At 37.8% G+C, this 18,661-nt stretch overlaps 1 protein-coding gene across 1 annotated transcript; it reads right to left on the bottom strand.

Annotated features, from left to right (window-relative positions):
- Positions 1–399: 399 nt before the first annotated feature.
- On the bottom strand, positions 400–3,999 carry LOC140833922 (uncharacterized). The gene is made up of 3 exons (XM_073198446.1): positions 3,881–3,999; positions 1,348–1,434; positions 400–1,098 (listed from the first exon to the last, which is right to left on the bottom strand). Exons 2-3 carry the CDS (start codon positions 1,360–1,362, stop codon positions 568–570), a joined length of 546 nt encoding a protein of 181 aa, XP_073054547.1. The 5' UTR covers positions 1,363–1,434; positions 3,881–3,999; the 3' UTR covers positions 400–567.
- Between the last annotated feature and the right edge of the window lie 14,662 nt (positions 4,000–18,661).

Raw genomic sequence — 18,661 nt, 5'->3', positions numbered from 1 at the left:
TACGAAATATATTACTTGCAGACAACCTACACTTGGGTGAATTATTATTTAAGTAGTAGCAGTTCTCTTGAGCCATAAAAATATTTTTTATGTCTACATTATTAGTTTTCACTGTAGATATGAACCGGATCGACCGAACATAAATCTGTGAGATTATCTCACATGATATATATTAAGCACAATTAAGAAATTCTTTAGTGCATAATTTTAATTTAGCAACGTATTTATCTTTTTTATTAAAAGCGGCTTGGGGAAGTGACTTTAAGTAATATTAAAAAAAACGTAAAAATAAGTTCAAAAAATTAAAACCATATTTATTCTGTACACACGGTGATATATATGTGGATGCATGTGCATGTGTCTGTAAAGAATTTGGTGCATTACTTTTGCAAAAAATAATCAAAACTGAAAATCTTGATTCGATTGATTAGTTTGGTTCAGTAGAATTTTGTACACAGTTAGCAACCAACATCAAAGAACTATCAGCAGTAGACCATTGAATTGGTATATGAATATTACATGGTTCCACCAGGCACAATGGAACTACTGCCCGAAATCATAGGGAGATCATCTTGAAAAACTTGAAAGCACCTGAAGCTGATTTTCCCAACCACCAGGCAATGGTGATCCGAATATCTGGACAAGCGCCATTTTTTGGGCCCTATCAAGGTTTTTCACACCATATCCTTTGTAAACTCCAAGTTTTAATGATTTTCGACCATCTTCGACGGCTCTCTTCCTCAAAGCTGTGAGCGAACTTGTCCACTGAGAATCCACATCTGTTAAGCTTGCCTTGACTTCCGACATTTTTACATCTACTGATGATGAATTAGCAGCAGCATCCGCTGAGCTTTTAGGTAGTTGCCGTGTTTCCTTGGTATCTGGAATTTGACTTTGTTGGCTGTCGCCACAATTGAGTTTGCTCCCCCACCATTTATATGAGATGCTTGACAAGCCATGAAATGGGAATCCATATTTGAATTCATCCACAGTTGTGGAATTCCCTTTGGTTGTTGTTGAGGCGTGGATATCATGAGGGCTTTCATCATGTGCATCCTTACTTAGCTGTGGAATATTCATTTGTAATGGTAGTGTCACCTGCATAGAGCCGGTTTTTAATGCCTTCCAACGAAGTAAAATAACAAAAAGAAACATAATGAAGACGAAATACCAATATCAATGAGGTCAAATGGATTATATGTGTGTGTGTGTGTGTTTGTGAACATGGTTTTCAAACACAGAAAAAAGCAATGCTAGTTATTGAAGAGGACAAGGCAAGGAGAGAGGGGATTTTAGACTTCTAAAACAGATTATCTCGTAATTTACGAAAAAAAGAGTTTAACTAACTTGGTGCAAATTCATCTTTTCAAGAAACCATTGTTTGTACAGAAATGGAAGGGATCCCACAATTTGTCCGCAATCATGTGTGATTGCCTGTATATGCAGCACATTGGTCCATAATGCTGCTTCAACAATAATAGAATTACATCATTGTACTTTTGGTGTATCTTTAAATGCCCAATTCTCTTCCATTTGATCAAGAAGAATAGAGGAGACCATGAACAAAAAAGTTTTCTTCATTGGTGAGTAGGGAGCAAGTGTTTTTCATAGGATAACAACGATCACAATCCAATGATAAAAGTTATTTATTGGTTTTCCAAAAAACAAGTCTTGAGTTTAAATCACATTGGATGAATAACTGTAATTTTCTTGAAAGAACAAAAAAACTGGTGCGGCGAATGAGAATCCGAGCATAATTCAGCACTATTCCTAACCAACAACTAGAAACCAACAAAGTAAACTGTTGCTAAATTAGAAAAATCTGTGTTCCAAAATGCGGCAAGGAGTAGGCTAACAGTTACCTAGGCGCTAGGTGGTTTTTGTAAAGTATTTTTATAATATTTAGTAACATTATATATTAATATCTTTTATTTTATTTTTATTTTAAGATATTAAATCATTGTTTGATATAGGTCGGGAGAGAATGACTGATAAAAAATAAGATGAAGTTTTTAATTTTAGGATATTAAATCATTGTTTAAATTAATTCAATATCATCATTGTGATTTTCTCATCCTTGGATGGAAAATCATTCTCATGAAATTCACTTTAGATCGTAGAAGAAGATGAAGTTTGATGTGTTGGGAAAAGCCTGCAAATCACATTTCTTGTTGGAATTTGGTTAAGAGCCTATAAAAAAATTACATTAAATTAAAAGAACAAAAAACTTTAAAAAAAAATTGGGAAAAAATAAAAAAAGCCCTAACCACCTAGGCAGCCCGACTAGCACTTTTTCTAGGAGGTCGGCCGCCGCCTAGGCGACTGCCTTGGCTGATTTTTAGAACAGTGAAAAAAATATAAGTGTGTGATATTTGCTCAAAGTGCAATCTAGTACTTGATATTATCCCACAAGTAAGTTTTGTCCACTATATTCCTTCAAAAATATGGTTTTTCCCTTTCAATCTATGCATAACTAGGAACAGCGGAAGCAAATGGACATGCAGTTATCAGAAGAAGAAAACATAAAATTTGTGCATTGTAAAATTCTGATCATAGTGACAAAATGCAAAAGAAATTTAACGGCAAGCTGAAGAAAGAGAATAAGATCATAATTCACAAACAAGAGAAAAATATGTCTCACATGCAAGCAAACTGATGTCTCACAAGCAAACTCTAGAAGGAACGGGCAAAACCACCTATAGGTTAGCTTCAAGCACCAAACAGAGCACATATTCACAGAAGCTAAGAAACTATGTTAGGCCACCTTTATCGAAAAAGAAACAAAGAGATGTGAGCATGATGTTGGATTAACCAAATTTATACGTAGTACTGTAGTATAAAATTGGGACACTAGTAATAAGCAGTTTTGGAATTCCTACAAAGCTGATTCACCAAAACCGAATGACAAACAACAAGAAGAGTTTCATTTCACTAACAAAATACTTATACTGACATACTCTCTTCGAAACAATTTTTTTTACAGTAATATGGCCTTTCTATGTATCCAAATATGCAGCACATAACCACCCACAAAACCCATACGTCATACCTATGTAAAACACAATTACCAGAGAACGGCTTATAAAACCAGTAGCTTTCATAGACTTTCTACCTTTGAATCATCACATACAAAACAAAATTGAAAACACTTATGTTAAACACAGCATTCGTTCTCAATTTCCACATACAATCAGTTGTTGCATAAAGTTTGGATAAAATAACTATGTGCCCCATCCTGTAGTCACTTCGAGTAATATTTCACAATGTCAAATATTCATTCCCCAATCCAAGGACAGTCGAGGATTCGAGTTTGATATTGCAGCAAATTCCATAGACAAAAGGGATACAATCATCAAACACCTACAACGCGCACTTTGTCCCCCCTGAACCTATCACAACCAAACTACTTCCATCTCCCACGAGAAATAAATTCAGTTTATATCAAAATCAGGAATCGGATGTTCAACAAAATATACCACTTTCGTAATTTGAGAAAAGCAAGCACCAACAACTTTTACCGTCCAGCTTCCATGAAAGGTTAAGATTATTAGAAGACAAACACAACTACCTAATCCTCCCTCGAATTTGTACAGATAAATGAATTATTATTCCATCAACGTAGCAACTATACGAACTTTTGCTCAAGACCAACAATAAAATGCTCCAATTTCACTATAAAAGACTACTCAATTACACAAGAAATCTAGTGATGCACACCTCGTGCTTAAACCCAATTCGATTCATGACGGAAACATTTAAATTTCCAATTTTTAGCTTCAAGATTCACGATGTGTCAACAATTTCGAAGTTTCCACAATCAACTACATGGGTCCAAAATTATTCGCAAAATTGAACAGAGTGTGGGTGGCAAACTGCGGACCTCGGAGAAATCGATGCGGAAGCTGACTTCACGTGGATCCTGTCTTCGTTTCAATCTGAGTTGCGTTTGAATGTGGTGTGGCCTGGTAGTTTGGTCGTAAAATTGGACAAAACAAAATATAGTACTACTTCCGTCCGAATAACAATTTTATAATTTTACGTTATTTATAATATTCATTTAATTACAAAACTTTAAATTAAATAGAGATATATTAGTAAAAAGGTAGAAAAAATATTGCTAAATATTATATTATATTATGGGAAATTTGGTGATAAATCCCCAAACCCAAACTTTTATTTATCCTAACTCTCAATACCTAAAAAACTTTGTCCAAACTCCCTCAAAATAAAAATTGAAAAAAATAACCTTATTAATTTCAATTATTGTTTTCCCTGAAAAAATGGTATCAGAGCCTAGGTAAAATTATTTCAAACATACAAATTTATTATTATGAAATAATTAAATATTTGAGGAGGTAAATTTTCTCGATTAATATGAATCCGAACCCAGGTTCAAGATTTAGTATTTACAGGATATATTCCAAATCATTGGAATATTCGAAGCATTAAGATCTAACTAAGGTTAGATATCAAGAAGGAACTTATCAGAATCCTAAGGTAAACTTATGATTCTAAATAACATGTTTTCAGCAATAGTACCGAATTCCTCTAAAATCTCCGAAAATCTTAAAAAGATTCAAAAGACAGTACAGAATTAGGGCAATATGATATATTATGTACCACAAAATGTAGTAAAAATCCTTGAAAACCAAGAAGAAATTCTTGGAATAATAAAGGATATTCGAACAAAACTTCAGAACATAGAACAACGACGAAGTTCTAGTAAAAGAACTTCAGAAAAAAGGTTAACACCATCATTTGTGTAAGGTCCGAGATTATAGAAATGATATTATTTTAAACCGAGATTATTGAATTAGAGAATTATGGAGTGTTGAATTATATTCCAAGATGTTTGCAATTATTTAGGATTGAAATAGAATTATTTAGGATTGAATTGAATTAAAAAGATTGAGCGGGGACCAATTTGCAATTAGTGAAAAGTTGAGGGACTAAAGTGCAAATATGGAAAGTGAGTGGGACACTTGTCTTGGTCACCCCTTGAACGTGTCATTGTTCCCTTAAAATTCAGAATTTGCAGGAGGAAGGAACGAAAGCCTCCATAGAAATCCCTCGATCTTTTATTTTCTTTAAAATTGCGATTCGGCAAGATCCAGTCTATCAGAATTTGAATCCGAACACAGTACCGTGCTCCTCTCGTCAACAGCTACAACATGGACGTAAGTTTTGTTACGTTTTGACATATTTTGAAATTATGATATTGTCAGAATTGAATAGAAGTCATATATGATGTTCTTGTGATATCAGACATTGTATAAACGAAATCGGATTGAAGAACGGACTGCGTATGAAATTGTTATGGATTTTCAGAGTTTATTCGATTGTAATTATACCGATTTGATATCAGAATTACGGTATTATCAATTATGTGGTATGGGTATTGATATCTGAATTATACTGTATCACTAGATATATTGATATTAGTCAGAGTTGAATCAGATGAGTTGTTGATTTGTTTGTACTGATATTGTATTGCCGGTATTGCGGGACTGTACAGATTTGACATGAGACTTTGTATTGATATTGATTATGAGTTCTTATATTATATCTATGATGTTGGAATTGACTGGGGTTACTGAGATTGTATTGTTATACCGTCGAAACATCAGTGGATTGATATTGATCAGATTATGTTTTGATTGTGTATTGATCAGAACAGGCTTTGAATTAAGAGGTATATTGACACTGTGACATCTTGACCTGTTACAAATAAAATAAACAGCGGAAATTAAAATTTTCTAATGAAGGATGGAAGGATTACAAATTTCATAACATAAAATCATTTACAAAATATTTGCAACCAAAATAAATACATGATCATTCAAATGATATAACAAAAATACAAAATATCATTCCTATGATCATGTTCAAAAATGTCATCCTTCCCACTTTGTATGCATATGACTTCGGGCCACAATCATTGTCCTGGTCCGTCGCTCTTAGCTGCATCACATGAAATAACTGAAATGAGTATAAAACTCAGCAAGTGGAACTCTTACATAGCAATGAACATAGCATACTCTGTAAAACATGGCTTTAAAACATTGAATACCATCAATCTATGAATCATAAATAACATAGCAATAACAATAACAATGAGATGGTATTTCTCTTTTCTCTGGTATGGATTGATATCAATAGTAACTCTGTCTGTGGTGCTCGTATCCCATCGATATAAATCGACAACTCTGAAGGATATAAGCCTATGGTCGTTGATCAACTAATTGCATGCAATCTCTGACTATGTATCTATCAATCCATAAAACATTTGAACTCTTTCTTTGGAACATTTATCAAACACTTTGGAAACTATACTCTTTGTATTCCCTTTTCAATACAATTGAGACATACAATGCCTCCAATATATATACAAGTGAATCAATACATAATATGAAGCCAATGAAGGGAATAACACATTAAAATCTTTGAAATACAATACATATACATCATGTGAGCACAAGGGATGAAATTCCACTTACAAACCACAAGAACACCTCCACTAATCACTTGGTTGAAATCCTACAACAATAATCCATAAATAACACCATCATCAACTCAATATCCAAGAACCCAAGTCAAATAACCCATAAATCCACAAATACAACCAACCCACAATATCTCTTCTCCAAAACCAAGAAATAATACAACCAAAAGCTTACCTTAGCTTCTTAGAGCAACCAAGAACCTCTATCTCAACTCGAAACTCCAACTAAAAGCTTGAATCAAAGATGAGAAACTGAAAGAAATAAGAGAAAACCCTTGTCTTCCAAGAGAAAATAGAAATGGAGAAGAAAGGAAAGGGAAAAAGTGAAGTCAACTCATCCAAAAAGCACTTAAAATCTCGACCATACATCTACTGTTCATCACCGCGGGTGCGCTACTCTTGTACCGCAGGATGCGGTAAGCTCTCGGCATTCCAATAATTCCTGAAAATACACGACCGCGGGAGCGGTCCTGCAATCACCGCGGGTGCGGTGCTACACCGTGGGTGCGGTACTAACATCACCGCGGGTGCGGTGTCACTACGGGAAAAACACCAAAATCCAACAATTACGACCGCGGGTGCGGTCCTTACACTGAGTGCGGGTGCGGTACTACCACGGCCAAGACAAAATCTAAGACAACTAAAATCGAACCAAAACACTGAAACAACGCAACAACCATCAACTAACAATATCAACCAAACCTCAAGACAAAATAACCAGCAATACTATGGCTCATAATCACAACTCTTAACATCACAACTAAACTTAAACTTAATCAATAAATCTATAACATACGAAAACTTAAACCGTACCGTACACCGGGCTCGGCTATTACAATCTCCCCTCCTTAAAGGAATTTCGTCCTCGAAATTGACGTCACTGCACGAACAACTCAGGATACTTCTCTCTCATCTCATCCTCCGGTTCCAACGTAGCCTCTTCGATCAAATGGTTCCTCCAAAGAACTTTAACGATGCCGCTCTCTTTGTTCCTCAAAACTTTAACTTTGCGGTCCAGAATCTGAACCGGAATCTCTTGGCACGTTAAATTCGGCGTCAAGTCCAATGGCTCGTGATGAAGAACATGGGAAGGATTCGCAATATACTTCGTGAGCATCGATACGTGAAAAACATTATGGACTCTGTCAAGATCTGGTGGTAGGGCTAACCTGTAGGCTCGATCACCAACTCTGTCCAATATCTCGAATGGACCAATAAACCTCGGACTCAGCTTACCCTTCTTGCCAAACCGCATCACACCCTTGAGAGGTGCTATCTTCAGAAACACGTGATCGCCAACCTCAAACTGCAAAGGTCTACGACGAACATCTGCATAACTCTTCTGTCTCGACTGCGCAGTCTTCATCCTCTCACGGATAACAGCAACAACATCGGCTGTCTGTTGGACCAACTATGGTCCCAACATCTTCCTCTCACCAACCTCATCCCAATACAAGGGAGATCTACACTTCCTGCCATAAAGTGCTTTGTACGGTGCCATCCCAATCGTCGCTTGGTAACTGTTATTGTACGTAAATTCCACAAGAGGCAATTTAGAATCCCAGCTACCAGAATAATCAATAGTACAAGCTCTGAGCATATTCTCAAGAATCTGAATGACTCTCTCTGACTGACCGTCGCTCTGAGGGTGATAAGCTGTACTGAACGCTAACCGCGAACCCAAAGCTCTGTGCAAACTCTTCCAAGACTCTGAGGTAAATCTAGGGTCACGATCAGACACGATCGACACAGGGACACCATGAAGTCTAACAATCTCTGCTATATAATCCTCGGCATACTGGTTCATGGAATACGTCGTCTTGACTGGGAGAAAATGCGCTGACTTGGTCAATCGATCAACGATAACCCAAATAGAATTGAAACCTTTCTGCGTTCTGGGAAGATCAGTCACGAAATCCATCGTAATATGCTCCACTTCCACTGAGGAATCGGCAATGACAACAATGTCCCAGCAGGTCTCTGGTGCTCAATCTTCACCTGCTGACAAGTTAGGACACTGAGAAATGAACATAGCAATATCTTTCTTCATACCTGGCCACCAGTAGAGTCGACGAAGATCCTGATACATCTTAGTGCTGCCTGGATGTATCGAATATGGTGCGGTATGAGCCTCTGTCAAGACGTCTCGCCGAATATCATCGCCGATAGAGACACAAATACGGCCTCTGAAAGTCACCAAACCGTCACCATTCATCGCAAACTCTGAGTTACCCATCTCCTCAGCTCTAGCTCTCAACTCTAACAACTGCAAATCAGTAGCCTGCTCTCTACGGATCCTGTCCGTCAATGTAGCCCGAATGACCAACGCTGAAAAGCGAGCAATGGTCCCCGGAACTACCAAAGCAATCTCCTCTCTCTGCAAGTCCAACAACAACGGCTGCTGAATCATCGAACTCAAGGAAGAACTCGACTTACGGCTCAAAGCGTCAGCCACAACATTCGCCTTCCCTGGGTGGTAACTGATCGTCACATCATAATCTTTGACAAGCTCTAACCACCTCCTCTGCCGCATGTTGAGCTCTTTCTGGGAAAACAAATACTTCAAACTCTTGTGGTCTGTGAAAATCTCACACTTTTCGCCATACAAGTAGTGTCTCCAAATCTTCAAGGCGAAAACCACAGCTGCTAGCTCCAAATTGTGCGTCGGATAATTCTTCTCATAGTCCTTCAACTGGCGAGAAGCATAGGCGATAACCTTACCTCGCTGCATCAGCACTGCACCGAGACCCTTCTTCGACGCATCGGTAAACACAACAAAATCCTCAGAACCACTGGGCAATGAAAGAACAGGAGCTGTCGTCAACTTATCCTTCAACTCTTGGAATGAACTCTGGCAATCATTGGACCACTCGAACTTCACAGTCTTCCTCGTCAAATTGGTCAATGGCAAGGCAATCTTGGAGAAATCTGAGATAAAACGACGATAATAACCCGCCAAACCAAGAAAACTGCGTACCTCTGACACAGTAGTAGGAATAGGCCACTTCTGAACTGCCTCTATCCTTCACTGGATCAACAGCTATACCATCTTTCGAAACAACATGGCCTAGAAAAGAAATCCGATCCAACCAAAATTCACACTTCTTCAACTTGGCAAACAACCTCTTCTCTCTCAACAATCGAAGAACAACTCTAAGATGCTCTGCATGAAGCTCTCTGGTCTTGGAATAGATCAAGATGTCATCGATGAAGACAATGACGAAGCTATCCAAATAAGGACTTGAACACACGGTTCATCAGATCCATAAAGACTGAAGGGGCATTGGTCAGACCAAAAGACATCACAAGGAACTCATAGTGACCGTACCTGGTCCGGAACGCTCTCTTAGGGATATCAGACTCCCTAACCTTCAACTGATAATAGCCAGACCGAAAATCAATCTTCGAAAATACAGTGGCACCATGTAGCTGGTCAAACAAATCATCTATCCATGGTAACTGATACTTATTCTTGATAGTCACTTTGTTGAGCTCTATGTAATCGATACACAGCCGCAACGACCCATCCTTCTTCTTGACAAAAAGAACCGGAGCTCCCCAAGGCGAAGAACTCGGACGAATGAAACCTTTGTCTAAAAGATCCTGCAAATGCGTCTTCAACTCCTTCATCTCAGTAGGGGCCATACGGTACGGAGCCTTAGAAATAGGAACCGTACCCTGGAGCTAGATCAATCACAAACTCAACATCTCTGTCCGACGGCAAACCCGGCACATCATCCTCAAACACATCGGCAAACTCCCTCACAACATCGATATCATCAATATTCAACTTAATCATTCTATCCACATCCACAATAGAAGCCAGAAATATATCACAACCTCTACACATCAACTTCTCAGCCTCGAGACAAGAAATAAAAGGAAGGACCAGCGAAGTACCTGCACTGGCGAGAACTCCTCCCTTAATGCTATCATCTGCAAAGGTCACCGTCTTAGCAACGCAATCAATAACAGCACGATAAGTCGACAGCCAATCCATGTCAATAGTAACATCAAAGGCAACCATCGGGATAACAATCAAATCAGCAAAAACAACTCGCTCCTCAATACGAACAGGGCATGCATAAACAATAGACGTCGGGCACAACACGTCCCCCGAAGGCAATAAAACATTCAACTGGAGGGGAAGAACAGAAGGAACTATACCCAAAGATCTCAAAAACAATTCAAACATAAAAGAATGAGTAGCACCAGTATCAATCAAAGTCGTAGCTACTCTGCCTGAAATCAAAATAGTGCTAGAGATCACAGAAGAATCATGGTTTATACCTTCCTTCGTCATCGAAAAGATGCGACCCTGCACCTTATCCTTGCTCGCTCCCCTAGGACAATCTTTAGCAATGTGGTCTGCAGTGCCACAACGATAACAAGAATGAGTGCCAAATCTGCACTCTCCTCTATGATGTCTGCTGCATTTAGGACACAAAGGCTTCTCGGGATCAACTGGAACTGACGGCGGTCTAGGACTAGATTCCACCTTGCCCTTCCCTTTGAAACGATCCTTGCCTCTCTGATTCGATCCCTGGCCTCTCTGAGCAACAGCTTGATGCCTCTCTTGCCTCTCTCTGGCGATATCCTTCTCAGTCTTGTTCGGCCAACAACGCCTTCGACACGATCTCTTTAAAAGTCACAGCTTTGGACATGTTGATATCCCTCCGGATCTCTGCTCTAAGGCCTCGAATGAAATGAGCGCCTTTGTCCTTGTCGTTAGAAGCAATGTACGGAGCAAATAGACAACCCTCCTCGAACTTGAGAATGTACTCATCAACGTTCATGCTCCCCTGACGAAGCTCCAGAAACTCTGTCACCTTCCTAGCTCGGAGTGCGTCGGGAAAGTACTTGTCATAGAACAGGTCTGTGAACTCTTGCCACTTCAAAGCTGAAACATCGACACCAACCTTAGTGGCATTCCACCAGATACGTGCAGCCTTTACCAACATGAATACTGCACAGCTGATCCTGTCTTTATCTTCGTACTGGAGATGGTCGAAGATTGCTTCAAGCGCTTTGACCCACTCGATAGCCACTAACGGATCAGTGCTACCTGCGAATTCCGGTGGATCCATTCTCTTGAAAGCAGAAAAGACGGCATCAGTGCCAACTGCCTGAGCTGCTTGGCCTCTCACTTGGCCTCTACCCTGTCCTGTTCCTTGCAATCGAAGTAGCTATTGAATCTGCTCACTATGGACTTTGGCCTGCTCTTTAAGCAACTTGCCGAACTCGTCGACAACTCTCGAGGAAGAACTATCCTCACCCTCTACGGCTTTCCTCTTAGGAGGCATACTCTACAATGTGCTCACAAAACACCAATCAATAGATAACAATGAATAGATGCAAAAGAAAACATACCTGGACAGTTGAAAGTAGACGAAGTCATATGCATTGGTCCGAAGAACGGTGCTCTGATACCACTAAATGTGACACCTTGACCCGTTACAAATAAAATAAACAGCGGAAATTAAAATTTTCTAATGAAGGATGGAAGGATTACAAATTTCATAACATAAAATCATTTACAAAATATTTGCAACCAAAATAAATACATGATCATTTAAATGACATAACAAAAATACAAAATATCATTCCTATGATCATGTTCAAAAATGTCATCCTTCCCACTTTGTATGCATATGACTTCGGGCCACAATCACTGTCCTGGTCCGTCGCTCTTAGCTGCATCACATGAAATAACTGAAATGAGTATAAAACTCAGCAAGTGGAACTCTTACATAGCAATGAACATAGCATACTCTGTAAAACATGGCTTTAAAACATTGAATACCATCAATCTATGAATCATAAATAACATAGCAATAACAATAACAATGAGATGGTATTTCTCTTTTCTCTGGTATGGATTGATATCAATAGTAACTCTGTCTGTGGTACTCGTATCCCATCGATATAAATCGACAACTCTGAGGGATATAAGCCTATGGTCGTTGATCAACTAATTACATGCAATCTCTGACTATGTATCTATCAATCCATAAAACATTTGAACTCTTTCTTTGGAACATTTATCAAACACTTTGGAAACTATACTCTTTGTATTCCCTTTTCAATACAATTGAGACATACAATGCCTCCAATATATATACAAGTGAATCAATACATAATTATGAAGCCAATGAAGGGAATAACACATTAAAATCTTTGAAATACAATACATATACATCATGTGAGCACAAGGGATGAAATTCCACTTACAAACCACAAGAACACCTCCACTAATCACTTGGTTGAAATCCTACAACAATAATCCATAAATAACACCATCATCAACTCAATATCCAAGAACCCAAGTCAAATAACCCATAAATCCACAAATACAACCAACCCACAATATCTCTTCTCCAAAACCAAGAAATAATACAACCAAAAGCTTACCTTAGCTTCTTAGAGCAACCAAGAACCTCGATCTCAACTCGAAACTCCAACTAAAAGCTTGAATCAAAGATGGGAAATGAAAGAAATAAGAGAAAACCCTTGTCTTCCATGAGAAAATCAAAATGGAGAAGAAAGGAAAGGGAAAAAGTGAAGTCAACTCATCCAAAAAGCACTTAAAATCTCGACCATACCTCTACTGTTCATCACCGCGGGTGCGCTACTCTTGTACCGCGGGTGCGGTAAGCTCTCGGCATTCCAACAATTCCTGAAAATCCACGACCGCGGGAGCGGTCCTGCAATCACCGCGGGTGCGGTGCTACACCGCGGGTGCGGTACTAACATCACCGCGGGTGTGGTGTCACTACGGGAAAAACACCAAAATCCAACAATTACGACCGCGGGTGCGGTCCTTACACTGAGTGTGGGTGCGGTACTACCACGGCCAAGACAAAATCTAAGGCAACTAAAATCGAACCAAAACACTGAAACAACGCAACAACCATCAACTAACAATATCAACCACACCTCAAGAAAAATAACCAGCAATACTATGGCCCATAATCACAACTCTTAACATCACAACTAAACTTAAACTTAATCAATAAATCTATAACATACGAAAACTTAAACCGTACCGTACACTGGGCTCGGCTATTACAGACACGGTCTATTCGATATTGTTATTTCAGATTGATATGGACAGATTTGAATTCGGGACTTCGTGTTCGTCTGAGATTATAGAAATGATATTATTTTAAACCGAGATTATTGAATTAGAGAATTATGTAGTGTTGAATTATATTCCAAGATGTTTGCAATTATTTAGGATTGAAATGGAATTATTTAGGATTGAATTGAATTAAAAAGATTGAGCGGGGACCAATTTGCAATTAGTGAAAAGTTGAGGGACTAAAGTGCAAATATGGAAAGTGAGTGGGACACTTGTCTTGGTCACCCATTGAACGTGTCATTGTTCCATTAAAATTCAGAATTTGCAGGAGGAAGGAATGAAAGCCTCCATAGAAATCCCTCAATCTTTTATTTTCTTTAAAATTGCGATTCGGCAAGATCCATCTATCAGAATTTGAATCCGAACACAGTACCTGTGCTCCTCTCGTCAACAGCTACAACTGGACGTAAGTTTTGTTACGTTTTGACATATTTTGAAATTATGATATTGTCAGAATTGAATAGAAGTCATATATGCTGTTCTTATGATATCAGACATTGTATAAACGAAACCGGATTGAAGAACGGACTGCGTATGAAATTGTTATGGATTTTCAGAGTTTATTCGATTGTAATTATACCGATTTGATATCAGAATTACGGTATTATCGATTATGTGGTATGGGTATTGATATCTGAATTATACTGTATCACTGGATATATTGATATTAGTCAGAGTTGAATTAGATGAGTTGTTCATTTGTTTGTACTGATATTGTATTGCCGGTATTGCGGGACTGTACAGATTTGACATGAGACTTTGTATTGATATTGATTATGAGTTCTTGTATTATATCTGTGATGTTGGAATTGACGGGGTTACTGAGATTAGGGGTGAGTATTCGGTTAATTCGGTTAAAAACCGAACCGAATTAACCGAAAACCGATTTAACCGAAAATTTTTAGACTAACCGAACCGAACCGAATTTTCACAAAAACCGAATTAACCGAACCGAATTAAAATCGGTTATTTCGGTCGGTAACCGAAATTAACCGATTTTTTTAAAAAAAAAATTAAAATTTTAAAAGTATATATAAATTAATAATGACTATTCGAATAAATTAAAATTTTAAAAATTATACATAAAATTAATAATTAATATTCTATTTTAATCATAATAAAACACTTTATTCGTAAAAAATTTAATTATAATATACAATATTAAATATAAAAATATTATAAATTATATTTAAAACATAATAAAATAAAATCAAAATTATTTATTTAATAATTCGGTTAATTCGGTTAAACCGATATTTTTTTACAAAAACCGAAACCGAACCGAATTAACCGAATTAACCGATTTTTGAAAATTTCGAAACCGAATTAACCGAACCGAATTTCCGAATTAATTCGGTTCGGTCGGTTAAATCGGTTTAACCGAATTTTTGCTCACCCCTAACTGAGATTGTATTGTTATACCGTCGAAACATCAGTGGATTGATATTGATCAGATTATGTTTTTATTGTGTATTGATCAGAACGGGCTTTGAATTAAGCGGTATATTGACACGGTGTATTCGATATTGTTATTTCAGATTGATATGGACAGATTTGAATTCGGGACTTCGTCTTCGTCCGACCGAGAAGATAAAGGTATAAGTCAATGTGGTATTGGGACATCGACTCAAGTAGGACGTACTTGAGTTTTCCTAAATCACATACTTATTAATTGTTTATCATTGTGTTTAATGATTTGATTAAATGATTGTTCTATGGATTTATAGGAGCATGCATTAGATGAGTAATCTTGTGACAAAAGTACCTAATAGTGGCGGGTAACCACGGGTACATTGCACGATGTCACAAGATAGTGTATTGGCGATAGACCACAGTCTATGACGGATATGTCAGGACACTGGATGTTTGGTTATATCGACTTGGATGGAACTGGAGTCTTTTCTATTACTGTTGGTCGATATAGGAATACCACATCTGGAAATCGGGATCCCTAAGCTAGGATTGAGTCTAGTCTGAGTCGTGGAGTCACGAGTCTAATTGACAGTTTGCATGAATTTATGTTCCTGAATATGGTGTATGTCGATGTATGTTCCTGATGATGGTACATGTTTAGAATAGGATTTATTCTTGATAAGGATTATGTTCTGATTCAGATACATGTTATGTTTATCATATGATTGCATGTTTCGTTGATTTATACTGAGAATGTAATTTTCACCGGAGTTATCCGGCTGTTGTCTTGTTTGTATGTGTGCATGGAAACAGGTGGGATAGGTTCAGGGTCAAGAAGAGAACGAGGCTGGACTAGATAGCGTGGAGATCCGGGCTTTGAAGCAATTTAGGATTCAACACTGATACATAGTTGAACCTAGTCGAATTCTTGTAGATAACACAAGATTTGTTCAATTATGTTTGATATGTAATTTGAAGTAAATTACATTACGTTTCCGCTTTGTATTTTTAAAAAAAATTATTTAGACCCTGTTTTTAATGATTGATTAATTAGTCCTAATCATGATTTAGAACATGATTAGCGTCCGGGTCCCCACAACAGGTGGTATCAAAGCATTAGGTCCTCGATCAGTAAGTTCCTTAGATTGAGACAGAGAAGGGTGAGCGGGGTAGAATGAGTTTTCTTCCCTTGCATGTGATTGCTAGCATGTAATATACTATAATGTGGAATTACATTGTGTTTGCTAGCATGTGATAGGACTCGTTTTTACGTGTTTTTAGTGTTGGTTTTGAGTCGCATTCATGCATCATATTAGAGTGTTTTAGTTTAATTTTGCATTTTTTAGCATTATTTAGCATGTGACTGATCTCGTGTATTTTGTGGTTATTTTGTAGGAATTGAACCAAAAAGTGGGAGAAAATTAGTCAAGATATCGAAGAGGGTTCGCTAGGGCGGTCAAAAGTGACCGCCCCAGTGAGCATTTTGGTCTGGCCGAGGATTTTATGCGCAAGTGTCTCGCTAGGGCCGTCAAAAGTGATCGCCCTAGCGAAACCAGGGACATGCTCGAGGAAGTTTATGCGAGGACCTCTCGCTAGGGCGGTCAAAATATACCGCCCTAGCGAGAAGCGAGATTCAGGAATATTTGTTTCCAAATTTTTATGGACTCTACCCTACACCTAAACCTAAGACACGAGATGATGTTTTCAGACTTTTATCATATTTTTTCATCATTTTTTCTTGGAGAAGAGGCTAGATGAAGGAGATTTCGAAGACCTCGAGATTTCCACGCGTCGTGGCCATCATCCATCGTCATCTTTAGTATTTTCATTATTCAGTATTTTATTTCTTACATTGATTGTTGGTTTTTATCATGAATTTCAGTAGCTAAACTCTAGATTTGTTGGGATTTGAGGGGATCCTACCCCGTACTCAGTGTTTAACATTATTTCTCGACGTTTTTATTAGTGATTTGTTTATGCTATTGTTCTTTCTTGTTTCAATCGAAGCCTAGCTAACTTCCTTTGATTATTTCATGTTGTTGATGATTTCGATAGAATAATTAACAATAGGATCAAATAGCATAAACCACGGATTTACAATTTTAGTAGATATACGGAATTGGGTACGTGTCGATAGTGATAGTTCACCCGGATGAAAGCTAGTGGATTCCATAGAATGTAATGCAATCTTGAACTGTTAAATAATTGAGGACACTTGAGTGCTGCATGTTTAAGATTAGTATTAATATAGCTCGACAGAGTATATTAATTAGTCTAGTGAATTCCGTCGAATGCACGAGTAAAAGTCGAGTGTAATTATTTAAACACGAGTGGTAGGTGAACTGCTAATTCCCAACAAATTCATTTCTCATTTGATTTAATCCAAATTAATCATTGCTTTCTTGAATACGTTTTCTTTACATTTTAATTATTTTAGTTGTTTAATTTACATTAGTTTAATCATCAACTCACTTTATCGTTGCTAAAGAAATTTTACTTGAAAATAAAAATAGTGTAACGCAGTCCTTGTGGAACGATACTCGTATTCACTTACGTTTATTATAACTTGACTATCGTGCACTTGCGATATTTAAATCGAGCTTTCATTTATAAAATAAATTTTGGGACTATTCACTGTGTAAGTTTTGCTCGATCAGCATGATACTATGTTTTATTTCCTGGAACTACATGGCATATGATTGAATATAATGTCGAAATTATATTGTATATGCTAAGATTTCAGTATGTTTTACTGTTTATACAGATACATGTTACCTGAATATCTGAGTTGATTTGGTAATATGTATTATTTGAAACTGGATCAGAACCAATTCATGATCAGAGGTAAGCTGATCATAATTGGGATTGAGACGGATTTGTCTCATGTTACTACTAATGCTTGTGATTATCAGATATTCCTCCTAGAAGAATTCCAGAACGAGGTAGTACTACGACTGATCAAATGGATGTGTCAGAAACTCTGATGGAAACACAGATGATAAGGTTTCAGTCGTTTCAACCGCCGATTTTGAGGGGTATTGAGGCACCAGCTGATTGTGAAAATTGGCTGGAGGATATAGAAATGTTGTTTGAATTTCTGGGTTTCACCGATGATTGTAGAGTTAAACTGGTTGGAAACCAGTTACGGGAAGTCGCAAGGAGTTGGTGGTTGGTAACCAGGAAGCCATAGAACAGCGTGGTTCAGTGATCACGTGGAAAATTTTTAAAGTTGAATTCTATCAAAGATTCTTCCCCGTATCATACAGACAGGATAAGAGTGTAGAGTTTGCAAATTTGAGACATGGTCCATTGAATATTGATGAGTATTTGGACCAGTTCTTTACCTTGCTACGTTTTGCCCCTCACGTGGCTATGAATGATGAAGCTATATCTGGTCAGTTTATCCAGGGATTGAATCCGGAGATACGTACACTGGTAAATGTGAAACAAGCGACCAATTATGCTGATACCCTAAACAGAGCCAAAAGAGCAGAAACAGTTCTGATGGGACAAAAAGGAGCTTCGTATGTGTTTCCAATACCGAGTCCACAGCAACTGCCTTCCAGAATCGAGATTGGCAGCAGCAGTGGTGGAAAGAAGGAACA

This window comes from Primulina eburnea, chromosome 6 (assembly GCF_022965805.1).
Source record: "Primulina eburnea isolate SZY01 chromosome 6, ASM2296580v1, whole genome shotgun sequence".
Classification (NCBI taxonomy): Eukaryota; Viridiplantae; Streptophyta; class Magnoliopsida; order Lamiales; family Gesneriaceae; genus Primulina; species Primulina eburnea.
Note: the sequence above shows the minus strand (reverse complement) of the source record. Positions and strands in the feature narration are given on the sequence as shown.